Source organism: Ursus maritimus, unplaced genomic scaffold (genome assembly GCF_017311325.1).
Source record: "Ursus maritimus isolate PB19 unplaced genomic scaffold, ASM1731132v1 scaffold_1, whole genome shotgun sequence".
In the NCBI taxonomy this organism is placed as follows: domain Eukaryota; kingdom Metazoa; phylum Chordata; class Mammalia; order Carnivora; family Ursidae; genus Ursus; species Ursus maritimus.
In genome coordinates this window covers 11,746,174-11,774,129 of record NW_024423343.1, presented here as the reverse complement: position 1 = coordinate 11,774,129, position 27,956 = coordinate 11,746,174, and the positions used below count along the sequence as shown (strand labels likewise).

Genomic DNA, 27,956 nt, shown 5'->3' with positions numbered 1-27,956 from the left:
TAAAAACAAATGGAAACATAGATGCAAGATGTGATTTAAACACACACACACACACACAATTTTTATAGTTCATAACAATCATAAGAAACTATAGATATTAATAAGTTTTAGTTTTTAAATTCCCAAAAATAGTTTCAAATTTAGGTATCTATGTAAGAAATTGCTTGACACTGACTATATTCTTATATGATGTTTTAGAAACAAAAAGCAGAAATTGCTCCGCTTTAGCTGCTGTAATTACATTTCAAGCTTTCTGCAAGGAAGCTCAACTCAGTGTCCTTGTAAAAACAAAATTACAAAGGCGCACTCTATTGATGATTTCACAAGAGAACACACATTCCAAGGCCGCGGTCGGCAACGGCTCCCACAGTACCACACCGCTGCTGCATTCTTCTGGACAGGACTTAGAGCGGGGAGCCAGTTATAAATGGAGGTCTCAAAATGGTGTGACGGGCAAGACAACAGATGGGGTTGTAAGAGAGAGAAAGAGTGAATTAGGGATGATTTATAATATCTTCCTACACACCCTTTTCAAAGGGGTCGGGGTCCCACCCACATTTGTGGAAGTTTCTCTTCCACCTAACCCTACTCGTAATTGTGGCTGATCCTTTCAGGGGTAGAAATCTGGTCCATCTTGGGTCAGCGAGTCTTTCCTTGAGAAGTTGGAATAAAAAGTAAGATCTTGAGGTCACTGGCTATTGACGCAGCAACCAAAGGGGTTATCACGATGTCGTTATCATAATGCTTTGGTGCAGAGCATGTCTGCAATCTAAACATATCCAGAAAGATCCAGAAAGGACACTAAACAGAGAGTGATGAAGCCAGGTGTCAGGTAAGTAAAAGCCAGCCCACAAAGAAAAGCAGAACAGTCTCAAGAGAGAAACCATGGGTTGCCTAAGGGCTGGCCTTCATTAGCCTTATGGTGGGCTCCATGAAACAGCTTTTACTCCAGGCACCACGAGTGCATTGCACTTCCTTGCAAACGTGGCCAGATGCAAGTATGAAGAACATAAGAAGAGGTAGGTTTGCACTTTGAGAGAGGCAAAGGGACTGTAATAAATGCACAGGGAAATAGAAGAGGACTGATTTTAAACCATGAAGCCATACACTGTCAACTCAAATGTGAGAACTTCCTTACTTGTAACTATTTCTGAGGAAGATATCTAGATTATTCTTTCTGAATAAATAAGTGTGCACAGTTCATTTTTTTCTTAGAGAAATTATCAAATTACTTATGAAGTATCTCTCAGAATGCGAAGCATGCTTCATTGGTGGTAAGGGAGAAGATTTTTAGGTGTTTCATTAATTACTTTTATAATTCATTTTATTTTTTTAAAGATTTTATCGTTAAGTTATCTCTACACCCAACGTGGGGCTTAAACTTAAAACCCTGAGATCAAGAGTCCTACGCTCTTCTGACTGAGCCAGCCAGATGCCCTTATTCTTTTATATTTTTAAGTTATTCATTTTCATCTGTATTAAAGTAAAATACAACTGCTCATCAAACCTGGGAATTGAATTCACAGATAGTGAGGTTAAAGCTAAGGTTAAAAAAGTGAATCATATTTAAGTAAAGAAAAATATTAACCCAATGATATATAAGGACAGTAACAATGTTAAAGATTTTACGTAAACATCACAATTTAAGATATCCTGATTTTTGTTTGCTTGTTTGTCTGAATAAAGGGTTCACGAAACCTCTCTTTCTCTAAGAGCACCTTTACCCAAAGGTTAACTTTGTGTTTCTGTTTCCCTGGAAATCTAATGAAGGTAGAATGTCAGTTGTGCTATGAGGCAGCATTATTTTTGGCACAGGTAAACCAAGACCTATGAAGCCAAATCTAACCTGTAGCTTTTGGTAAATAAATTTTTAATGAAACACAGCCACACCCCTCATTTGCATACTGTCCGGCTGCTTTCCTGCACAGTTGAGTAGTTGCAACAGAGACCACAGAGCTGAAAATATCTGTGATCTGGCCCCTTGAAGAAACACACTTGCTGACTCTTGGCTTGCGGTAAAAATAACCCAACTGTAAATTACATGTGACCCAGAAATTCTTAAGTGACTTATTAACACCTGGTGGGAAGTCATGGCTCTGGCCTTCTCTGTGTCCCATGACTCTTGTCACTGGGACCCTAAAAGCCATATCTATAGAGTCCTTAGAAGAGATACTGGCTCCTACAGGGCAGAAGGCTTCCAAGCCAAGGTAGACACTGCCCACCAATGTGGATCTGATCTCCTTGTACCTGAGTGTCACCTAGGGAGCTATAGTCACTACAAAGACTGCTGAAGGACCCCCACTGAGGAGAAAGTCCTGTGCTCTGCAAGCATGCTGTTCTCTATCTGGTGCCCTTGGATCTGAGTGACAAGTGTGCATGATTTGGGTCTTGAGTGTTTGACTATCTAGCAGAGTCTAAAAAGAACCCCTTGGTTAGTATCCAAACTATATCAAGTACTTAAAAAGCTCATTACCCCCCTCAAAATGAATAATCCAATTGAAAAATGGGCAGAAGAAATGAACATTTTTCCAAAGAAGACATACAGATGGCCAACAGACACATGAAAAGATGCTCAACATCACTCAGCATCAGGGAAATACAAGTCAAAACCACAGTAAGATACCATCTCACACCTGTCAGAATGACTAAAATCAGCAACACAAGAAACAACAGGTGTCGGCAAGGATGTGGGGAAAGGGGAACCCTCTTGCCCTGTTGGTGGAAACGCAAACTGGTACCGCCACTCTAGAAAACAGTATGGAGGTTCCTCAAAAAGTTAACAAATAGAACAATCCTATGACCCAGCAATCACATCAGTAGGTATTTACCACAAAAATACAACAATACTAATTCAAAGGGATACACGCACCCCAATGTTCATAGCAGCATTATCTACAATAACCAAACTATGGAAACGGTCCAGCATCTATCATTTCATGAATGGATTAAGGAGATGTGGTATATACATACAATGGAATATTATTCAGCCATAAAAAGAATGAAATCTTGCCATTTGCAATGACATGGATGGAACTAGAGGGTATTATGCTAAGTGAAATAAGTCAGTCAGAGAAAGACAAATACCATATGATTTCACTCATATGTGGTATTTAATAAACAAAACAAATGAACAAAGGGGAAAAAGAGAGAGAGAGACAGAAGGGGGCAAACCAAGAAACAGCCTCTTACCTAGAGAGAACAAGCTGATGGTTACCAGAAGGGAGATGAGTGGGGGGATGGGGGAACTAGGTGATGGGGGTGAAATTTTGCACTTGTCATGATGAGCACCAGGTGTTGTAGGGAAGGGTTGAATCCCTTATATTATACATCTGAAGCTAATATTACACTCTGTGTTTTTTTAATTTAATTTTATTTTTTAATATTTTTTTATTATATTATGTTAGTCACCATACAGTATATCCCCGGTTTCCGATGTAAAGTTCGATGATTCATTAGTTGCGTATAACACGCAGTGCACCATGCAATACGTGCCCTCCTTACTACCCATCACCGGTCTATCCCATTCCCCCACCCTCCTCCCCTCTGAGGCCCTCACTTTGTTTCTCATAGTCCATAGTCTCTCATGCTACACTGTGTGTTAAGTTAACTGTAATTGAAATAAAAACTTAAAAAAATAAAAAATAAAAAAGAAGCCCTTGGATGTTACAGTTTGTTGGATATATTTTGCTTTTCATGCCAAATGTGCATGCTCACAATGTTACAAACACCCAGGACTATGAGCTTGGTGGATGGCTGCTGTATTTCCAAAGCATACCTTTAGGTCCTCTCATTCCATCAACTCCTGAAAGTCCGGGGGACCCTGGAGAACCCAGCTCACCCTGACAGTTTAACAAAACAAAAGACTTTAATTTGGTTTCATATACAAATGACATACTCATAACATGATCCAGTTATAATCTTCCATAACTAATAGCTTTTAAAAGTGGCTAAAACTCCAGAATTAGAGGTACCGACAGGTAGCATCCAATTCTCTATTTTTGATTACCAAACAGTAAATGTATCACATAATTAGAATTTTAAGGTTTGAATGAGCAAATTAATACCAAATAAAATACTGTTAGACTTTTTTTTTTTTTTACCAAAAACTTGAAAAATCTATTTGATTCCGAAAGATGAGAAGCAAATTATATCCATCTTCTAGAAGTTGTGATGTAGGCTATGACACATATTGTACCCCTTGGCTTCCCAGGGAGGGGGGTATTTTACTCATGGTTACGAAGACCAAATGTATTTACAGCAAAATCTGTGATATCTGCAATCAGGTAGGAAGACTTAGACACTGGAATTTGGGTTATTTTTCAGAGGACTCTTTACTCGGATAAACCCGCAGTCATGAGGGAAGTTTCTTTGGAGCTGTTTAAACTAGGCTAGGGGAGGGTGGGTAGTACGCGGAGTGAGTGACTCCATCATCTGTCACGGGAAAACAGGCATGAGCACTGCTCAGAAATTATAGTCACATCATGGCCTTCCAGAAGTCTCCATTCTTCGCTTACACTCTAAAGCCAGTCGAAGGGCAATGATGTACACTGGCAAATTGTGACTCCTTATGCGCACCCAAGAACACAAGGGTTTTATTATTTCTTTCCTCCCCAACTGCAGCCACTTACCTGGTCACCTGGAAATCCCGGAAAACCAATAATCCCTCTCAGCCCAGGTGAGCCTGGGAGGCCTGGGGGTCCAGGAAGCCCTGGCTGCCCGGTTCTACCAGGCTCCCCTCTATGAAATCCAGGTGCTCCGTGTCTTCCCGGCTCTCCTCTCCTCCCCTGCATCCCAGGATCGCCTTTATCACCTGGTGGGGTTGGAAGTGTGAGAAACATCTTCCAGGAAATCCTGGGCAGGGCAGTAGTTAGGCTGAGGGTTTGGGTCTTATATTTAGGAGATGAAGTCAAAGGTTTTGGGGAGTCTTCGCTCCTGCCCTAAGGCCCATCGTGATGGTTTTGGGCTTCAGTGACCTCACTGGGAAGGAAGTGCCCATGAATTGACTCAGGGAGGAATGAAAAGACTCCAAGGTAGGAATGAGGAAGAGCTTACCCAGCGCAGTTAAAAACATTCGCCCCTGAACACCTAGTTAAGGAGAGAGCCAAGACAAGAGCCCGGGCCTCATGCAGACTAAACCTGAACTTGGGAGGAAAGAGAATGCAAATGTGGTGTTTCTGGGGAGCAGGAGCACAGGCATTGGGGTGCTTGTTAGAAAGGCAGAGTTGGGCCTGCCCCAGACCTGCTGACCCAGAATCAGCATTTTCACAAGAGCCCCAGGGGCTCATGGGCACACGGAAGATGGAGAAGCACGGGTCAAAATGACCTGGACAGTCATCACTGTGTTATTCATTTTCATATCAGTCGCCACAAACGTGGGTACTTGGAAGCTGGAACTTATTAGATGTCTAATCTCAGGACTGATCCTAGTTTGGAATATCCACATCTATACAAGCATATGAACTTGAAGTTCTGGCATGGAAAAGCAAAAGAAAAATGCAGCGCGAGGTTAATCTGTGTATATTTGTATCTAAAGAAAGTGACCTTCCCTAATCCCAGCGTTATTAGGAAAGCTGCCTCATACGCATGCTTGTTTGAATGATCTAGAAAGGTCAACTCATCCGATACAGTTAAAAAGAGTGAGCATTTACCTACCTTCTTCTCCTGGGAATCCACCATCTCCCGGAGGTCCGGGTTCCCCGGTTTTCCCCTTTTGGGAAATGATAGCCATCTCTCCTTCATCTCCTGGGGGTCCTCTCTCTCCTTCGGATATTCATTATGCAAGAGGAGAACAAAGAGAAGCACCACACACGTGATTCTTCTGTTACGACACTTCAGGGCCAGTTTGCAAACCCACATTTCATTTCCTAAACCGCATCTATGTTTATAGCTTGCACGGTATCATCGTCGATGGATTTCCCAAAGGAAGGGCCGTACCTTTTTACATTCCCCTCCCAACATGTCCAGCAACAGGGTCTGGGGTACAGGGAGTGATCAGTGAATGCTTGCTCAATTCAGCCAAATGGGTCTCTGAGCTTAGGTGAGAGCAGATAGGCTTGAAAAGCTCCAGGTCTAAAATACGTCTCTTCATCCAGTAAAACGTGTACTGCCCATCTCATACTTTCCTGTCCCGTCTTTCCCTTCCTAGCCACCCTCTATTATTTGCCTCACATTAAAAGTCCACTTATTTCAACTTGCTTCTCCACATAGAGAATTCTGGAAGGTAGGAAGAATATACAGTATTTCTACCTGATTTTCGTAAACATGGTCCAGTTGTAGAAGTGTGCTCGAGTGGGCTCATCTCAGCGTGCTGAGAGCCAATTGTTAACAAACCAAGACTTTTGTAAGCCAGTTGTTGAAATACTGGTGGCTTTAAATCAGCCACGGGGGGAGCACTTCCACCATGGGACCAAACACCAGTCAGGGCATTGTTTAAAAAAGTTTTTATTTAAATTCCAGTCAGTTAACATACAAAATAATATCAGTTTCTTAAATTTGTTTTATTTTGGAGATAATAGCATAGCAAACATCACGTAACCTAAGCTAAAAGTGACTCTGATTCCTTGATTCTTTGTAAAAAAATTGACAGGCTAGTAAAACAAAAAGAAGAGTAGAATCAATATACTCAGATGTAAAAATAATTTAAATTATACAGGAGGTTATTTACCCAAGGGGCTTTAAGGACAAAAAACTTGTTTCTCGGATTGTCAAGCATTCATTCTCGACACTGGAAATGAGATGTTAGCTTCACTCGCTGCGGCCCCCAGCTAAGTGGTAAAAGTAAATATGTAATGGGGATGGACACGGAACATTGAAACCAGCGGTCTTGAAATTTTTATTTTTTAATAGTAACGAAAACTCTTTATTTTTTTAAAGATTTATTTACTATTTATTTTAGAGAGGAAGAGAGAGTGTGAGCAGGGGGAGGGGCAGAAGGAGAGGGAGAGAATCTCAAACAGGTCTCTCTTCCCCCCCACCCCCCAACCCCGAGCGTGGAGCCTGACACAGGGCTTGGTCTCAGGACCCTGAGATCATGACCTGAGCTGAAATCAAGAGTCAGACGCTTAACTGATTGAGGCACCCAGGCGCCCCAAAAACTCTTTCTTTAAACCAAGCTGGGGAGGCATAACTCATGGTTCAGATGAAAGTGGACTTACCCTAGATCAGAAGTCAGGAAATTACAACCTGAGAGCCAAATCCCAGCTGTGGCCAGTTTACGTATAATCCATGAGCTATGGTTTTTACACTTGTAAATTATTAGGGGATGAAACTCAAAAAAGGAGTAATATTTTGTGACATGTGAGAATTAAATGAAATTCAAATTTCAGTGTCCATAAAGAAAATTCGACTGGAACATAAGTTATGTTAGTGTTTCCGTGCTGTCCCTGGCTGCTTCCACGCTACAAAAGCTGAGCTGAGTGGTTTCAACAGGGACCAAAGGGTCTGCAATATTTACTATCTGGCTCTTTAAAAAAAAGTATGGTGTGTTTGTTTGTTTGTTTGTTTGTTTGGAAAGAAAGAAAGAAAGAAAGAAAGAAAGAAAGAAAGAAAGAAAGAAAGAAAAAGAAAGAAAGAAAAGAAAACAAAAAGAAAAAGATTGAAACAGAGTTTGAAGGCCTCACCCCCTTCCCAACTGGTGAGAAGTTTCTTTTAAACCCAACAGCCATATATTGAAGCACTTGTTATTTTTTCCCTATTAATAGAGCAATTCATTTATCAGTTATAAGCAATAAGATTGAGAGGTAAGGAAAATCAATTTGGTTTAAAATTCTAAAACAAATACCAGCAATCCTAAAGAAAGAGGAATCCAAGCCACAGGATAGTCCCATTTATTTTTCAAAGACCATCTTTATATGTTCTGATAAAATACCAAAACCACCAATGTGGCATCATCGTGCTATCAAGTGCATTTACCTTTGGCACCTTTCACCCCCTGGTCTCCGAGGAAGCCAGGCCGACCATCCTCTCCCGGGTCCCCCTTCCTGCCAGCGCGTCCCTCAGGGCCAGGCTTTCCTCTTTCCCCCGGAAAACCGGGGAAGCCAGGCAGCCCCTGGGATCCTGATGAAATGAGAACATGCATTTGTAGAAAGACATTTTAGAAGCTAGCATGCTTCCTAGATCTGTGTTCCTTGTCGTCGGCGTGGAGATGTGACCTCCCACGGACTGCAGTTTGTACCGAAGGTGAACGACCGCTATCAGCTCCGCCGCATTAACAGCCGTGCTCGCCTACTCAGCTTTCCACCCCTCAGTGCTGAAGTGGGAGCCTTTATATTTCTGAGTCCTGATCTCATAACGCTTGACGAGATCAGGAGCCAGGGAGGGAGGGGGCTCACCCAACGTGCAAGTACATGAGCCCTGGCCCAACACTTGATCAGCTCTACCCAGTGTGTTGAGCAGAAGTGTTTGTGGGTTCTGTGGGCTTAACTCCCCCCGCTCACCTTTTCCATTTACCTACACCGAAACATTCTGCCACTGGAAATAACAATATAGGGGATGAGAAGAAGGGACCTGTCGCTAAGGGAAGGACAAAATCAGGCTGATACAACAAAAAATTCAATAGTATGATCATATGTAACAGTCTTCACTTGGCAGTGGATTTCAAGCTTATAGAATAAGGGTAAAGAATGGAAAAGCGCTACCCACCCTTTGGGCCTGGAAGACCAGGCCGTCCATCATCCCCGGAGAGGCCTGGGACGCCTGGGAGTCCTAGGGGACCATCTGTCCCTGGCCGTCCCGGGACTCCAGGGAGGCCCTTCATTCCAGCGGGACCAGGAGGCCCCACATCCCCTCGCTGTCCTTTCCAACCTGGGGCACCTGAGACAAACCACAAGGACAACAACATGTGAAGACTGAACCCTGGTTTCACACACGGGCAGTAAAAAAAGTTCACGACAGCTTAAATTGTGCATCTGTGTCTATGAAACAAACAATGCTTATCAGCTAAAACCACAGTGGCAACTCTCCATCAGTCTCAGAACATCTTTTTCTGGCTGCTACAAAAAGAAAGGCAGATTACTGGAATAAATATTTCCCAGTAGAGATACACTAATACTATGAAGAGCATTTTAAAAATGGAAAATGCGGAACGGTGAAGAACAAAAATATTATTTGTATTTACTGTTGGAACCCGTGGAAGAAAACGTTCCCAGTGTTTCCTGCAGCTCTGGCCAAGTGAACCTGGTCAGGTTGTTCACCAGAGACAACTGCAGAAATCACAGCAACATCATCTAGTTTTTATCAGTGCTAGAAATAAAGCCGTAGGGGCAGGGTCGGTCCCATCCTCACTTTGATCCATTCAGAGGGCATTTTCCTGACATTTCTGGATAAATGCAATAGGATTTAAATAACAGGTGTCAAACCAAATGGTGAAATGAAGATCACCCTGGAAACAGCCCTCTAGCGCCTTGGGCTGAGACGCACTCGAGCTGGTGTTTGCAGCCCACAGACCACACAGCACCTGCCCCAGCTTGAAGAGCCGGTGGTCCTGCCCACGGCGGTAAAGCAGCAGCCCCCCAGGCTCAGTGCTCCTCTCAGATCCTGCAACCCACTGCGTGTGCAGTACAACATCCACCGAGCCCGCTTCTGTGTCCCCATGAGACTAGGGTGACACGGGGAAATGACCCGAACCACCAGGAAGCGCATGCCACTTGCTGTTCCGTGAACAGTAAAGTCCTTCCCATCTCTGCCCCAGGAGTCTTGGTTCTGCTGGTCCGTAAAAGAGCAGCAGGCAAGGGCTTATTCGTCTGTAAGGAGAGTCAAGTCCCAGACTCTTTGGGCTTGGCGCGCTCACACTTACCTGGACGGCCCGGAGCCCCGGGGAGTCCTGGTTGCCCTGGTGTCCCTGGGGCGCCTCCTTCGCAGGAATGACCAGGCGGACCTGGAATTCCTGGAAACCCAGCACTTCCCTCTCTGCCTCTGGGGCCTTTGAGACCTGGGAGTCCCGGCCTGCCCGCTGGCCCTGAAATGATACAACACACTCGTGACGGACACTCTTGGTATGAGACTGGGGAGTCAGCCTGGCACGGCGGGTACATGCCTAGCAATGCCAGAAACAAGCGTTTCCATCCGGCTCAGCGCTCACACTGAAGTCTCCCGAAGGATTTTCTTACCCTGGATGGTAGTGAGCTCCAAATGAATGCGAAAACCATGCATTACTAAGAGGGTTACTGGATACAGCTACGTAGACAGCAAAGATGCTTGGGCAGATTGAAACACCATGCAGTTCTTCTCAATTTTCATTAACCTCTCACACTGTGGCAGGCTTTACACCAAATCTCCACCGTGCTTACACACCCAGGCTGCAGTTTATGGATGTGCTTTTTGTAAGCTGTTTCATCACCTGAACTCTTAAATTTCTATTTATTGGAAAGGCAGTGTCATAATTTACAGGAAAAAAAAATCAATTGCTCCATCATCCCATGCCCTAACCTAAAAAGCTATTCTATTTTTCCATGTTTTCATTATACTTCTGCTCATATGTTTACATCTTTAAAGTAGCAATCACAGCACACAATTGTTGGATTATTTCACATTGCATATGAATCTTCAAATGTTTTCCCTTTTGTTGTAATCTTTATAAATACAGTTCTAGTTGCAAACAGCTGAATGGTATTCCTTTGAGTGTGTGTATTACTTAACTCTCTTTATTATTCCTATTTGTTCATCTATTGTGGATGATACAAGAGTATTTTCATAGTAACCTTTATTTTCTGCTGAACACTTCCCTTCAATATATTGTCACAGGTGAGATAGCAGAATTACTAAATCAAAATTATTTTCATCGACTCACAGAATGTCTTGTTACTTTCTAACTAATTGGGGTTTTGTATATGAATATTTTGACGTACCAGCTACAAAGTGAAGTAAGCTCCCTGGTGACCCAGAACGTGAGTTGGTCCCCTGCCCTCTGTTTGCCCTGTAGTATGATACTATTGTGGATACCTAATAAATACTGGCCCATCCACTCTTCAAAAAGAACCAGAACAGTGTTCGTAAAAGCCTGGAACAGGGTCCACTCTTGATCACCATCACCCAAGGGGCTGGTGGGACCCACCCAATTCTGATGTAATGAATCAAAATTTCTGAAACTGGGGCCCAGAAGATGATGATTTTAGGGACCCTAACCTAGGGTTATTGTTAAATATATTAAACACTTGTACTGAGGATCCTGAGGAATCCTTAGCGATTTTGGAAACAGATCTAAGTCAGTGCCAGGACCATCTTCCTGCCTTCCTCGCCAGCTACCCCTGGTGGAATGAAAGTCCGTCCACTGTGTCACCTGTCCAAATAACACCGCATACCTGCCAGGGCCCAGCGCTCACCCAGCTTCCCTGAACACCACCGCACACTGCTCTGGCCCCTGAACTGGCCCTCCTCTTCCAGTCTGAACTTCTTCAATCTGGCACTGGCAGTGGGCAGGTGACCCGGTCCCTGTTCCTTGGGCGTTCACAGTGCTCTCGCGCTATCCTGAGTCCAAAGCAGGCGGACGTCCAGTAGCTGCTGAATCAAACTGAATGTGCTGAGCTGCAGTGAGGTGCCCTGAACTTGAAAACAGCCCATAAAATGCAAAGGCAACACTACGGATGCAGGTTCCTCGAAATGTGGACAGTGCTCATTTATGAGGGCAGATGCTTAGGGAGAATATTCTGCATTCTAGATTTCTAAGCCTAGAGAGTCTAAATACTCTTCAGGGACCTCTTCCAGAGCTGAGCCAGCTGTATGGACCACGGGGACAGTGCAGCCCTCATACCTGCAAAGCCTGGACGTCCTGGGTGACCTCTGTGTCCTTTTGACCCTGGCACTCCTGAAAGACCTCTCCATCCTGGGGCACCTGGTTGGCCATAGGCAGTGTCTCCCATGACTCCTTTCTGACCATTTGCTCCACGAGAACCGGGAAGGCCTGGGGGCCCAAGAAGGGAAGGCCCTTTTTCACCTCCAAAACCTGGATCGCCCATGTCACCACGAAAGCCTGTTGAAAAAAATGGTTTAAACTGTTTAAATTATTGAATGTACAAATACAGAACCAATACACATGGAAGTCTACTACTTTGACAAAAACACACTTTAAAAAAAAATACAGGAGTATTAACTAAAATTAAGAGTAACTTCATAGGCAATGTTGCTTTGCCACCTTTTGTGGCAAATACACTGTGATTCTGTATCTCCTGGAAGCCAATGATGTTTCCCTCACTGCTTTCCTCCCCCTGCAGTCTGTCTGCACCGAGCACTTTCTACCAAATAATAGCCTGAAAATAGCCCTGAACTCATGCTTCAGGTGGAAGGAGCCCTGAGAATTTATGAAATTACCAGAACCCAAAAGTTATCAAAACATAGCTAAGAGCTTACTGTTCCAAGAAAAACCATCAGCCCATTATGTAGGGTTCCCTGGGCCATCTACTTACTAAGGTCATCGATTTCCCAAGGTATAGACAGATTCTTAAAAGAAAAACACTTATTTACCAGGTGGACCCGGGATTTCTGATATTCCTGGTCTGCCAGGCCGACCTTTCTGCCCATCCAAACACCTCAACCCCGGAGCACCTGGAGGACCTGGAAATCCCTTTGGTCCTAAATAATAACAACAAAACGCAGGCTCAATAAAACACAAATCAAATGAGAGCAAAATCAGGTGATTTAAAAAGAACCTATGCTGTCTTTTTCAGAGTATTTCTACTTTATGGAAGCAATGATGTCGTCTTGCCTGGTTTACATAATCGTTTTATGAATCGTGTGCTCCAAACAAGTGTTTCAAAGAGAGTGATTTTGTTAATGTGCTTTCTCAGAAGCCGTACTGTAAAGGGTTCTCCCTGAAGGCCTTCGAGACATATACCACCACTCCAATGACTCTTTTGGTGCCTTCCCATGCTCTGTCTCAACACAAATATTCGAGCATAGGCCCTCCTTGTAGGAGGAAAGAGATGGCAGCCAGCGTGTGGCCTGCTGAGTAACCACTGGGGTCAAGGCCAAAATGTATCTCCCTGCAGTTTACTGTATTTGTCCTCAAAGGAAGTACAGGCAAGAAGCACCTGCAAAAGGAATGGATTTTTTTTTTTCCACACGTTCTGTGAGTTCCTATTGGAAGTTCTCTCAGCTAAAATAACTTTAAAGGAGGTACAACTGCCACCTTAAAATTTGAGTGTTCACATCCCTTGAGGCTTGGAAAGCAGAATAGAGTAAAACTTCCATCGGTAAGCACATTATCGTTTTTCACTCTCGGGACGTAGGAAAAGAAAGAAGGTACGGTTTTAAAATCTCAAAGGGCAGACATTTCTATTGATATGTGATCAAATCAAAGTAAATTTTGTTGCACAGAGATTAAAACAAAACAAAAAAAACCAACAACCCCGCCTAGACTATGTAGACTCGAGCCCCAGTGTGACTTCCCACAAATGCTGATTTCCCACAGCCCCTCAAAACCTGATGATAATTTCAGAACTATCCTCACTAGCTGCCAGGTGATTAACTCTCGGTTCATCTGTCTTACCAGTTCTTTTACTCTGGGGAATGTGGAAAACAGCAATTTCTCATTGATCCTACCTGGAGGCCCATCAAACCCGGGGGGCCCTGGCCTCCCAGGGTAGGTGACATTACAAGAAATTGTATCGCCTGGAATGAAAAACAAACAAAAAGTGGCATTCACACAACCAATAGCCCCACGGAAAGTGAATCTCAATGATAACTCAATCAACATATTTTTTTCATATAGTCAATGTGGAATTCAAGGGAAAAGAAGACTCCCACGTATTGTTAGATCATTTGAACTACCTTTATCCTGAATTTCTAAAAGATGGGTCCTGAAATCCAAGCTTCAACTGTCAGACAGCTATAAACGTAAGGGGAATAAGAAAAATACCAGGAAGGGGCGCCTGGGTGGCACAGCGGTTGGGAGTCTGCCTTCGGCTCAGGGCATGATCCCAGCATTCTGGGATCAAGCCCCACATCAGGCTTCTCTGCTAGGAGCCTGCTTCTTCCCCTCCCACTCCCCCTGCTTGTGTTCCCTCTCTCTCTGGCTGTCTCTCTCTGTTAAATAAATAAAATCTTAAAAAAAAAAAAATCCCAGGAAGTACCACTTTTAGTAGCCTAGAAAAAAATAATGTATCAACAGGCCCAATGACCCCCCAGTACAAGGGAATGGGAAGGCCTGGCAAATCATGAAGCAGGAGCAACATCGAACAGTGAGCCCAGAGGACTGGACTCCGAGTCTGGGTGTGGGAGGCCTGTGCAGACGAGGCCGCTCGGTGAGATATGACTGCCAGCTGCCACCTCCTGACGGCCTGCCACGGACCTGGGGCTTCACATGCATCGTCTCTTGGTTTTGTTACTGACTTCGCACTGGGCTTGTTGTCGTCCCGCCATTTTCACTGGTGAACACAGGAAGACTCCAGAGCTTGCGCCTCTCGGTCCCCCCCCACCCGCCCCGCCGCTTAGAAATGGAATGTTTCTCTTTTATAATAGAATGAATGAATTATAATGTATCACTTCATATGCTCTCAAATAAAAAATGTATCAACTGAATAAAAATAATGTTAGATTTTGATGGGTCCAGAACCATAATCTTAAACCTTACTGAGGACCAAATTATTGCCTATGTTGTCAAAGCAAGAACCAACGATACCGTCTCATTCTCACACTTTGCCATTAATAATGTAGCCCGAGGCATATGTACATGTTACAACGGAAAAAAAATCTTAAATAAATCTTTTTCCAGCCTTTTCAGAAGTTTTCAGCTCTAATGCTGCAAGTCGCTTTACTGTTTAAATTTCAGATAACTGTCACACATATTTGAAATCCCTTCTTTTTTTTCTTCCTAGAATGCTTACACATAGATTTTCAAGGACAATGATGTATTTTTTAAATGAAATACTAGTGTTTTATATTAAGATACACCGTACTGTCTCAAAAGATTGTAAACAAGCAGATATTTCAAATATGTATGTAAATTTAATACAGATTGCACGAGTTGGTACTGAGAAATGAATGAAAGGCAATTTTGGTATGCCAGACAAATACAGCAACAAAGACATTTTAGTATTTTCAGAATTTGTTTTAAATACCAATGGTGCTGTAGTGCTTTTATTTGTTAGGTAACATTCAAGGTTTGAACAGCAGCTAGCAGGAATGTTATTTAGTGGTTCTGCCATAGCTAAAATAACTTGCCCAGAAGAGAGGATCACTTCAGCTTCTGCTATTTCCCTTGCCATTCTGTAACACAAAACATTCAAAATTACCTTTCTGACCCTTCAAGCCCTCGAGGCCCCTCTCACCAGGGCGGCCCGGAGCTCCTGGTGGCCCTCTCTCGCCTGGTGGGCCAGGAAATCCCAGACCTGGTTGTCCCCTAGGTCCTGCTCTGCCCGGGGGGCCCGGCGGTCCAGGAGACCCTTCATCACCTGGGAGCGCGTCTTCATGATCCCCCTGGAAACGTTTGCATCATGAGTCAGTTACCAATCTTTGCTAGTCCAAGAGTTCAAAGCAGTCATTGTCATAAGCTATAGAAACACATGGAAAAACCTCATAATTCCAGGAGACAGTTACTCAATAGCAAACGTAACTTTAAATGATTAACTCAGCTTCTTGTTCATATTTTAGAGAAATATTTACAAACACTTATATGCTATGGGGGGGCGTTAAGCCTCCCAAACAGAAAGCCATGTGTATGTTATATGTTAAACACATTTGAGAAATTTTATGTGAGAACAACTCTCTGATATCAAAACAATAAAATACAGAAGTACGTAATTTGAGGGAGGTAGAAGGCTTACGAGTTGAACAAATCAGTTCTTATGTATTTGGAATTGTTGTCCTGTAAGAAGACACAGGGAGAGACTCCACCACCTTTCACATCTGCAAGCAAAGGGCTGACATACACTTGCTGCTCCTGCTTAAGAATCTGACCTTTGGTTAATCTTCTAGTTGTTCTTCTGTCAACTTCATAAAAACAGGATGTCAAGTACATCACAAGGCAACATCGCTTATGGTAAAACCAAGCCCTGGCTGCAAAGCTTGCATCTGGTCTGGAAAACTAGAAAGAGCTTTGTGGAGCCCTTGTTGGGGCTTCCTGAGTGGTGGTTCCTGGAACTGGCAAGTTCCCCGTGGGCTCCCCACAAGCTGTGCTCCCGTGGAGAAGGAGCCTCTCAAGTCATGGCTGCCGCCACGTCTGTCCCATGTGGAGCTCACGTCACTCACTCTAATGGAATGAACAGCCTCCAGGACTCTCACGGACAAGGAAGGGCTGATACTCTCAATGGCAGGCAGCACAACTGGAGGAAGCGGCACACATGTTGGCGTAAGACAGACTGGGGTTTTACTCCAATTTAACCTACTTGATAGGTCGGTGACCTGGAGTAACAAACCCTTAGCCTCCATTTCCGACGGTAAAATCTGGAGGCGGATTGTTCTCCAGATGATTGATGATATGCACGAAACACCTAGCTCAGTTCCTGTGACATTGTAAGCAACCAAAAATGCCTCATGGACCCAAGATTTTCTAAGTTCCTAAGCACTGGATCATGTCTCATAGTCTTTTCTTATGACCTCTGTTACTTACATATGGTCTCCACCCAAAACATGTTTGAAAAATGCAGAAATATCATTTGTCAGTGGGATTTCCCATCAGCCAATACGTCAAAATTCAGGGATTTGCACAAGTTGATCCTTCCTTGTTTGCCACTTCCCCTCATGTGCCTCTTTATCCGGGGACAGAACTGAAGGTCATTGTCAGGACCTGTGTTCTATCCTCCGCCCTAAGGAGTTAGCTGAACAGGCCTGAGGTCACTGGGGGCTTTGTAGATGGGAGGGCCCCAGAAATAGATACACAACATGAGAATGATACAAAGACCAAGGACGGGACAGGACTTGCCATGACTAAACTGCCACTCAGGATCTCAGACCATCTGCAATTACGCCACACCTTTGCTAACCAGCATCTTCTCCTGGCGCTCGATGGAAGGTAACTCTGATTTACGGCACATTGACACCTGACTGCATTATAGTTTTAAATTGAGAAGGGGAAAATCGACGCTTTGTAACCATATAAGAAAATGAAATTCGGTAGCCAAAGAAGAATTATACATACTGGGGGGCCTGGATCCCCTTTTCTTCCAGGAAGTCCATCTCGACCATGTTGTCCCTGTTGCCCTGGAAATCCTGGGAGCCCATCAGGACCTCTTTCTCCTTTGTGCCCTGGGAAAAAAGGCCAAAAGATATCCAAGCCCTTCTAAGCAGTGGATGAAGTGGAAGGAAACACAGGACGAAGGTAAAAACAATGACACTGCCTCTGTGTGGGCTGGTAGAGGGACTCTCTGGAGTGTCTCAGTTGACTGAAGAAACATGAAGACAACCATGCAAAAGCCGGAGAGGAAAATGACAACTGCCAAACCCACTGACTCTCTTATTTGGAAAGTGCTCCTCTCCTCATTCTGCCAGGGAGGCTGTGTGCGGAGGCACCAATCACAGCTGTCCTGCTTGTATGGTGCCAAACATGATGCCCCATCCCTGGCAATGGTGAATGGGGGAGCGGTCCACTGTTGTGGGCTGCCCCCAGGCTAGTCCAGTTCTTCCTGAATTTTTGTTTCAAACTGGAGCTAAGAGGTAGAGCTCCCTTTCTTTTTGTAAGAACTTGGAGCTTCTGGCGGGAAAGGCAGTATACCCACAGCCCAGGAAAGCTAGTCTTGGGGAGAAATGCAGGTGGTGCAACGAATGATGCAAGATTCAGGAAGAATCTCCTGGATCCAGCTGTCCCAGTGTAAACCCTACATCTGTTGCTTCAAATTTTGTTTGGCTGAGTCAATAAATTACTTTTTTTCTCTGAAACGACTTTGAGCTGGGTTTCTGTCATGACCAAAACAGTCTTGATTAATACAGCATGGTATCATACACTGGATAAACAGTAGGCAAGTCAAAGGTGGTCTTGTGTCAAACCCAGATTCACAATAATGAGGACTTGAATATGTTTTTTTATGTTTTCAAATAAGGGATAGAGGATTTGAGGCTCAACATTCTCACAAAAAGATGTGAGGGACAAGGAACATTTTTAAGCAATCTCAACAATCCTGAATCTTATTATAGAACTGATCTGTGGCCACAAGGGAAATGAGTGCAAGAGCGTGGCTCCTATATCATTCATAAAATGGCAGGGAGCTATGCGATTGACTAGGCTCACCTTTCACTCTTGGTATAACCATGTCGCCCTTTTCTCCTTTGCTGCCAGGTGGTCCTGAGGTACCATGTTTTCCCTTGGTGAAAAATAGAACGAAGAAATCAGTTTAATTTTGATGGGGTAAAAGTTATTCATGTACATCTAATCTCTCCTTTCCTTCTAAATCGCCTGCCCTAGATTCTGGTTTGGTACTCTTAGTATCAATCTCTTCCTCGCCTTCTCACGTGGGTCCTACCTTATAAAACTGAGGCTTTTGACCTGCATTTAAAAGCTTGTGGACTCTGGATAAGGCCTGTACCAGATTCAACAGAAATGTACATCGATATCAATTTCCTGGTGTGGGCTCTATCCTATGGTTATGTATACTATCATGGGGGAAGCTGGATGAAGGGTCCATGGAACTCCCTGCGATTGTGCAACCTCTTTGAGTCATAAAATAAAACTTATCTCAAAATAGAAATTTATAACAAAAAATTTTAACTATCTTGGGCATTTTAATGTAAAATGAAGAGGAAAGAGGAAGGTAGATTAACCACAAGAGCTGCCACTAAAGCTGAAAGCACAGGTTTAGGGACAAGTGTGTGACATTGAGGGAAGTTGATGGGCAAGAGGAGGGTGAATGGGAACCTTTGTCATAGTTTATATAGTTTCTCTCTATAGCAAGTGAACAGCTAATTTTGGCCAAGGGGCTCATCATCTTTTGACCTCAACATTGTTCTGAGACTTGACCATTTGGGGGATGGTTTTAAAGTGTTACGTATTATTGGATACTAATCTGTGTCAAAAATCTGGAAACCTGCCATCACTATATTAGATTGGCCAAGCACCATAGTAAATACAGCTACATAAATACTATACATAGTTTAAGGTTACTGTGATCTCAAAAATCAAGAAACAGAGACAAGAATTTAGATGGAGGTGAAAATGACTGAGCAAACCATTTTTCTCTCACACAGAGACCACCCTGGCTTATTTTCATACAATCTAACAACATGTTCATGAAAGCTTAATTACCTTCACTGGCACTTTATAAACAGTTAACTGCTAAGAGAAGAAGCCTCCAGTAGAGATAAGCATAACGTCAGTATTAAGCAGTAAGAATGAAAAAGAAGCCAAAACTATATGCAACAGGCTTAAAAACCCAAATGGCAAAAATACGTGGGAGTCATTTGATGTAGAGAGAAAGGTGGGTGAAACAAATTTCTGAGTAGAAATAGCTGGATTAGAGAGGAAAGGAACTTTAGAAATTGTAAAGTGCTAATATGGGTTGAATGGTGCTTTAATTCTTATTTTTCCTGTATATGCTAAGTCACAAGTGCCAAACGGACACGGCCAAAGTATATGAGACACAGTATTCAGTCCATTTATAATGATAATGTCCTTCTGATGGATAAATTATCAACATATAAAACCATTCACTGAGCGTGTGAGCCAATTCCTCTCCAGAAGGACAATGCCAGTGAAATGCTGACTAAATAAGACCCTGGTGTCTGCACGGTTTGTTAGCACACTGGAGACTTAGGATGTACTTATCAATTTCTCTAATGCTCTGCAGACACAGAATTTTAAGCACTAGAGTCAGATCACAGACTTAGTTGAGCTAGTAAGAAAAAAAACTGATAGCCTGCACTTGTTTTGGATTCCACTAAAGAGACATTTCCTGAGAATCTAAAGTGCCAGGCATTACTTGGACTATCAAGGACACAAAAGTTCACAGCAGACCGTCTTGCCTTCATGGAGCTTAGATTCTTAGTGAAACAAATGTTGACTCTAAGAGATTCTTGGGCCAAAAGTTCCCAGCGGCTTTAGGATCAAGAGCTACTTGTCACTGTTCTAAGATCTGAGATCACTAAATACATGTGTTAATACAACCACAAAATCTCAACAACAACAAAAGAATCCCTCTCTGCCAGGCATGTACCAGTTGTTTAAAACATGGCCTACATTAGGGACTTCCACCACAGAGGCTCAGAGGGGCCGTGCCTACCAAGGGAAGCAGATGGATGGCCCTCGTGGGGACATGAGCACCCGGCCCTGCTCCCACGGGCACGGCCACCTCTCAGCTCCTGGCGACTGAGGGAATGCACTGACCCTGTGTTAATGAACTTTCAGCTTCTCAAGGGCAGCCATAAATCTTAATAATACAAAAACAAACACCATGAAGACAAAACCAACATGCCAGTAGGTCAGATTTAGACCATGTCGGTTTATGACTTTTGGTTTGCTCTGCAACTCATCAGGGGCGATGCCCCTGGGTGTTCACCGGTGTGTATACCTTACAGCCCTCAAAACAGACTGCTGCACTGAGTCCTTACCAGCAAACCTGTAAGACAGGTGTCATTATATCCATTTTATAAACGAGGCCCTGGAGCTCAGGAAGACTGTAGAGCTCACCAATGTCGTAGCTGGGACGTGAAGGTGGATCCATGTGCCCCTAAGCCCCGTGCTCTGCACTACAGCCTCTTGGTGGGAAACCCCCATTCTCAGACTAGGGCGATAAATATGAAGTTTTGGTCTAACCACAGAAAAAATTGCAAAGAACCTAAACCTACTTTTTTTTTTCTTTTCTTTTTTCTACTCTCCTACCCATCTGTGGCTGCTGAGGCCAGGGATGAGCTGCTGAGAGAGGACAGGTCCAGGGAAGTGAGAGCACCCACAACGATCACCCATGGCTCCTCTGTGCTCTCTCCTTGTGTCCATTCTTCTCCCTCCACCACTTTTCCTTTCACGGTGCCCCATGCTATGGACCTAGTCCCTAACTATGACCACCCTGTGACGAATTTAATGCAGAGAAGTCATATGGACAGAATCGGACACAGAAAAATGACGTCAGAAATAGAACCTGTCCAAAGAGGTGAGCCCTAGAGCAACTGGATTGCAGAAAGCTCGGCCAGGACAACCCCGGACGAGCCAGTCATTCACACTCAGAGATGTGAGCTCTGAGAAGCAACTCAAGAGGAAACCACAGAAATATTTTAGGGCCAGTATAATCTTCATTAAGAAGATTAAGTACCAACATTAAAAAAATGACTATACTACAACGTTGAATTAAAAAAGCAGGCCATAAAATATAAAGTATTTAACAGCTGCAGCCGTGTTCACTCAGCATACGCGCATTAAGGAATTAGCTTCTTGTCCAGTGGACTTTGCCAGCGTGCTTTGCAAGGGTGTCGAGGGGGGTACAGGGAGAGCCTAACTGTCACCCTCACTCCCAGACTGGAGCCTTACTTTCATGGCCTTTCCTGGGGAAAATGGAGAAGAGCACACTGGGGCTGACGGTTAGGCTCCAGGTCACCCCGGGATGGGACATGGGGGGCTGCGTCCACCCTGCAGAGGGGTGCCCTATGGGCCAGTGACTTTGTTCTGAGCGTTCCTCAACTCAACTCACTTGTAACGGTCAGCAATGCAAACCATTTCAAAAAATTCCATCTACTCCGTGGCACGAACTATCCCATAAACCCTGACAAAGCCAGCGCTTGTATCTCCAGGTTGGACCTCTCATCTGAATCCCTTACTTGAATATTATCTCACTACCTACTCAACACCTCGACTGGTCTAACGGGCAGCTCAGATTTAAGACGTTACCAATAATACTGCTTCCTTCCCCCGTTGCACACCTATGCCTCACCCTGTCTAACCCATTGGGGCCTCAGCCTTTCCTTTGCTTCTTCTAATATCCCATGTCCAGCATAACAGCCCATCTGTTAGCCCTGTCCTCAAAACATCTTGAGAATCTGACCACCTCTCATCACACCCGGCACCAACATGTCAACCCGTCTGCTGTCACATTTCACCAGGATTCCTGCAATCATCACCCAGCTCATCTCCCTCCTTCTTCCCTTGTCCCCTATGATCCGTTCTTACCAGACCTACCAGAGTGATCCATTCGAAGCTAATGTCATAGTATGTCTCGCTCTTCTTCAAACTTTCCACGGGCGGTTCCATGTCATCCAGAGTAAAGGCTCAAATCCAACCCCCCCTACCAAGCCCCATGCTCCACAACACCTCCTAACCTCCAGCCACTTCCTTGACATCATCTCCTCAGCTCTGCCCCTCAAGCCATACTAGATGCTGACGGCCTTTATCATCATCGGCCATAAACACTTGTCTATATGTTACAGAGTGTGTGTCCACCCAACCCCTGGAATCCCCAGGAGGGCAGAGACTGTGTTCTGCCCCTTACTTTATCCCCAGCACCTAGAACGGCACCTGGGACGTAGTAGGTACTCAATAAATATTAGTTTGATGAATGAATGAATGAATGTAGATGATTTTTTGGGTCATTAATATATGTATAGGTTTAAAACATAAAATATATATCACACCATACATTAGAAAGAGGTACAGCTGAATTTTATCTCTGTCCGTCTCTTTCAACTAGAAGATTGTTACTGATAAGAGCTACTCACTGGTGGTCCTGGAGATCCTTCAGCACCAGGAGGGCCTGGGTGACCTTTCTCTCCAAGCCACCCAGGGAGCCCCAAGTCTCCCTTACTACCCTGCCTCCCAGGAAGTCCTGGAGGGCCTGGTGGGCCCATGGGACCAGGCTCACAGGCACAGAGCCCCGCGTTTCCTAAACAGAGGATAAAAGGCAGCTTTGTTATATTTCCTGCATAAAATCGCAAAAAGCCTTTACTAAAGAAAGCCAATACTGAAAATAAGAACAAAAGGGTCTGATAATGTGTGACATGGGGGTATGGGGCACCGTGCAGGGGTGCCTAGGCGTGGTCTGTGTGGGGCACATATATCATTTCTAGACAAATGGGGTGTTTGGGGTCTTAAGAAACCCATCCTGACAAACTCTAGGGGAAAAGCTGATATTCAATCCAACCAAAGAAACTTTAAAAATAAGAGATCTTATTTTTAAAAGTGTGAAAAACTTTTATTTAGTTCCTACTGAAGAAACAGAAAAAAAAAATTGGGTTGGAACATAAACTCTAAACAAATAAAAAATAATAATATGTGAAAAAGGATTGTTAACTGCATTGCATATTACAATTGATAATTCACTACAATGCACTTTCTAATCATTGGCACTTTTAGTCTAAAAGAAATGCTTTTGGGATAGTCGAGCTCAGCTGTGCTTACGCTCTCATACCCACCTACCCCAGACGATCAAAAAGGCATGAAACAATGTTTAGGGTGGAGAAACCTATAGCCAGAGGCATTTGAGGAGTCTGGGAAATATGCACCCACAGAGTGAAAGGGAAATAAAAGATCCGTACTATCCTATCTCTGTTTTTTCAAGGAATAAAAAGGACCTCATGAAAAAAAGTCACCACTCTGAGGCAGATTTCACAGCAGGCAAGTGTCTCCTTTAGACTCTCAGATAGAAGGACTTGACTTTGTGTTATACGAACTAATGGATCACTGAGCACTCCATCAAAAACTAATGATGTACTCTATGTCGGCTAACTGAATTTAAATAAAAATAAATAAATAAATAAAATTTTAAAAAAGAAAAAAAAAAGAAGGACTTGACTTCTGGTATGTTCTAATCACCTCAAAAGCACGTGATGAAAAGGAGTGTTCACAGGGGTAAATAAGGCGTGTAACACATTGAACTGAAATGCCCCATTGCCCACTTCATAAATACCCCCAGCGCCCCCTACACTGCTGTCTTCTGGAAATCCTACCTTTGATGCATACTTGCCTTTTTCTCCTTTTGAGCCTCTTCTTCCTGGAGGACCCACTTTGCCTTTTATTCCTTGTGGTCCAGGGTGCCCAACACTACAGTATATAACTTCACAGCGGGGAAGGGGGGGCGAGAGAATCATGCAGATTCTGTGAATGTCTTCTACAGATCAAGTGGAAGTGTCCCTTGCACCCCCACGTTTCCCTCAAGCCCACCTTTCTTCCATTCCTTTCCCACGGTTCTCTCTCTCTGAGAGAAGAACATGTATCTACAAATTGACCACACAAATGTCACAGCACGTTCCTGCTACCACCCCGACAAAGCCCTCCTATCTCAACCCCAGCTTAGGGGTTGCAGAGCAAGGCAACGGACAACAAAACAAACCAACCAAACCAGACAAGTAAGCAAAAAAACAAACAACTGCATGGCAACGATCTTTTTCTCCTCCAATTATGAGTAATTACCAAATTAAAGAAAGCGTAACACATAGCTCATAAAAGCATAAATCCAGAGACATCTGATTAAAGGTGACATAAAACACAAACAATAAATTCCTTATTCTCCCCAAATCCCAGTAAAATAGCAAACAGCACATGAATATTATAAAAATGTGTAAGCCAACAAGACAAAGAAAAGGGGAAAGAAAACGAGGGCAAAACAATGTAAGAGAACCTTGCAGACCCTGAAAAGCTGAATTCTCAGCAGACTGTGTGGAAAGGCAACAAAGAACACAATTTACATGAGAAATCTCTTCCAGACTTCAGGAATTGGCACTTTTTCTTTTTTTTTTAAAAAGAGAGAAAGTGCTTGGGAGCAGGGGACAGGGGAAGAGGGGCAGAGAGAGACAGGGAGAGAGAGAATCTTAAGCAGCAATATGTGCCACACAGAGCCTGACACGGGGCTCAATCTCATGACCCTGAGATCATGACCTGAGCTGAAATCAAGAGTCGGATGCTTAATTGAGCCACCCAGGCACCCCAGGAATTGATACCTTGAAGTAGAATAACAGTGATGCTCCAATCAGGATGACTGGGTAAAGAAACAGTTCAATCCTAAGATCTCCTTCTCAAAAATTACAGCGTTAACTATGACCCCTCAGAATTGGAGGTAATAGACAACATAGCAAGAAGAAAATGATATAATTTAAAAAGCGGATGAAGGAAGGCATTTCATCCCTAAAACATGAATAGATGGCTACAAAAGAAAACATTAAAACAATAGAAACAATAAAACCCTTAGAAATTAAAAAATATATATTACGAAAGCAGAAGTTGAAAAATTCTGGAGCAGAGTTGTAAGATGGAGTTGGGGAAGTCTACCAGAAAGAGTTACAGAAGAACACAAAGGTGAAGAAGAACAGAGTAAAAATGAGAGAAAGAGACATGTGGGGTGGATTCTTTAAGAGTTCAGAAGGAGAGGGGCGCCTGGGTGGCACAGCAGTTAAGCATCTGCCTTTGGCTCAGGGCGTGATCCCGGCGTTATGGGATCGAGCCCCACATCAGGCTCCTCCGCTGGGAGCCTGCTTCTTCCTCTCCCACTCCCCCTGCTTGTGTTCCCTCTCTCGCTGTCTGTCTCTATCTCTGTCGAATAAATGAATAAAATCTTTAAAAAAAAAAAAAAGAGTTCAGAAGGAGAAAACGGGGGGGTGGGGGGTGGAGGAGAAAGTTTCCTCAGAGAAACACTTCAAGAAATTCATCCAGAAATGGAGGATCTGTGTTGGCTGGAACCTGCCCACTAAGTGCCTCTCCATAAATGCAAACGTGCCCACACAGAGGCAAGTCATTGTGAAATTTAAGGTCATTGGGGGGAAAAAGAAAAAGGAAAAATTTCTATAAGCTTTTAGAGCAGAGCTTTAGAGCTTTTAGAGTCCGGCTCAGCAGGGGGGTCTGCGTGTTTCCCTCTCCCTCGGCCCCTGCTCAGGAGCTCTCTCTCTAATAAATAAATCAATCTTTAAAAAAAAAAATTGCACCCTGACCTAATCTGAACAGGTTAAAAAGCTCCAGGAGATATTTATTCAAAGAGATAATACTGATAAAATATTTAATGGGTTAGAATGGAGATTTATACAATTCTAGACGTTTTGAGGTTGAATTAGCATTAAGTTATATTGAAAACCAAGCAAACACACAAAACGACAATTATTAACAAAATACGGTAATAACGTATATTATTACATGGCTGAACTGGTGAATAGCTTTTATGTAACCATTAAGTGTAAATAATGAATATTTAATCAAAATTAAGATAATAACTAAATTGAATGGGCTTTGGGAGTGGAAAATGTGCGTATGTGTGGTGGGGAGGGACTGCAAGAGAGCTAATTTCATCTTCTATGGAGGGAAGTCAAAAGATAAGGCTCAAACTCAAGAATGGAAAGACAGTGAGGCACCCGGGTGGCTTCATTGGTTAAGCGACTGACTCTTGACTTTGGCTCAGGTTGGGATCTCAGGGTCATGAGATTGAGCCCCATGTGGGGCTCTGGGCTGGGCATGGAGCCTGCCTAGGATTCTCTCTTTCTCCCTCTCCATTGTCTGCCCCTGCTCCCAACCTACTCTCTCTCTCAAAAAAAAAAAAAAAAAAGGAATTAAGAAATAGCAATACAAGTACACTGGAGGTCACTAGACAAGCAAATAACAGAAAATCCAACTCCTTGTGTGAAAATAATTCCCCGTGGGGAGGAACAAATAGGAGAACAGTAGCCTGGGACGGCAGCTCTTCACAACAGGCTTCATAGAACTGTTTGACTCTCAAGCCAAGTCCATCTATAACTCGGATAAAAATTAAAACTATACTTAAAAAATAAAAATTGTATTCATTTACAAAATGTCATAATTCATACTTAAACTCTCAAATATTTTCATATGCTGTAGCTGATATGATACCCAACATCAGTCTACTTTTTTTATTAATAATACTAACTTGGCTCATGAAATAGTAGATAATTTTTAAAAAATATTCAGAAAGTCACATTTGCTGCATGACACTGCAAATATCACATGCAACATAAACGCCAATGAATGTGAATGAGGAGCACTTTACCATCTGATCCCGGAGGTCCCTGCAGCCCTGGTGCTCCAGGCAACCCAGGCGGTCCTGGGTTCCCTGGCTTTCCTGGACTGGAATCAGCTCTCCCAGGGATACCAGCTGCCCCTGGAAATCCCGGATGACCAGGAAACCCTCTTGGCCCAGGTGGTCCCATCATGCCTCCAAGAGAAATCGAGAATGAAAACCACATATATCTCTCAGACTAAATTTTTGTTTAGAAGAAAGGAAAATCAGTACATTCTTCCTTAGGCTGTAAATATTTTTAAAGGAAAAAAATGTACTTCAAAATTAACTTAATATCCCAGCCTCACTTTCTTTGAAATAAGCACAGAAATGGAAACAGGTTTGAGGAATCAGATTTTCTTACATTTTCCCTATTATTTAGAGTTATTGGGGGGAAAATACATACTGTTTAATTAAAAATATTATTTTTCAATCTCGTCACTTTGATAATTTGGTTAGAAACAATCTGAATGAACATATTAGCACCTGTAGTGAATAAGAATATAGACTCATATATCATCTACGTGAGACATAGAATACCATACCTCTCATAGCAACCTAGGCTGGTGGGGAGGCATGGAGGTGCTGGATTTGAACCTGAACTCCCATTCTCCAGCCACATGTACTTAAGTAAGTTACTGAACTTCTTTAATCATCTATATCTACCTCAGAGGCTTGTTATGAGGATTAAATAAAATAATTCACGTAAGGACCTCAGTACAGTGTCTGGTAATTGTACATGCTCAAGGAATGCCGAGATGTTCAGTGTGTTCAGAGGTCAAAGTGAATCAAAGCTAAATCTTGCTTTCCCGTGACATCCGACCCCTTTCTGGGGGCTTTGGCTAAAGACAGCTGGAAGCCCTCCTGTGAGGATGACCACTTCTCACAGCTTCTTCTTCCTGAGCATGAATCTCTCTGGAGGACTGGAGTTTTCAAAGATGGCCACCATGGTAGCTCTTCTCCCTCAGACTCTTGTAGAAGCTTGACACTCTCCTAGCAAGAGGTGATATTGTTCTCTTCCCCTTGACTGTGGCAGGCTTTTGTGATTGTTTGGACTAATGAAGTACAGCAGGTGTGGCACTATATATATAAGGTCATTAAAGATTATTCAGCTTCTGCCTT

General features: G+C 43.4%; 1 protein-coding gene across 1 annotated transcript in view; it reads right to left on the bottom strand.

Annotated features, from left to right (window-relative positions):
• Positions 1-27,956, bottom strand: part of COL4A4 (collagen type IV alpha 4 chain) — a 106,390-nt gene that overhangs the window by 34,513 nt on the left and 43,921 nt on the right. Inside the window, exons 19-33 of the mRNA XM_040639708.1 lie at positions 26,826-26,990; positions 23,805-23,894; positions 22,561-22,724; positions 18,155-18,227; positions 17,069-17,175; positions 15,225-15,408; positions 13,534-13,602; positions 12,457-12,564; positions 11,747-11,965; positions 9,794-9,955; positions 8,641-8,811; positions 7,912-8,055; positions 5,653-5,760; positions 4,629-4,810; positions 3,776-3,839 (exon numbers count right to left, since the gene is read on the bottom strand). Coding sequence (XP_040495642.1) covers positions 3,776-3,839; positions 4,629-4,810; positions 5,653-5,760; positions 7,912-8,055; positions 8,641-8,811; positions 9,794-9,955; positions 11,747-11,965; positions 12,457-12,564; positions 13,534-13,602; positions 15,225-15,408; positions 17,069-17,175; positions 18,155-18,227; positions 22,561-22,724; positions 23,805-23,894; positions 26,826-26,990 — 2,010 coding nt within the window. The remainder of the gene's footprint in view (positions 1-3,775; positions 3,840-4,628; positions 4,811-5,652; positions 5,761-7,911; positions 8,056-8,640; positions 8,812-9,793; positions 9,956-11,746; positions 11,966-12,456; positions 12,565-13,533; positions 13,603-15,224; positions 15,409-17,068; positions 17,176-18,154; positions 18,228-22,560; positions 22,725-23,804; positions 23,895-26,825; positions 26,991-27,956) is intronic.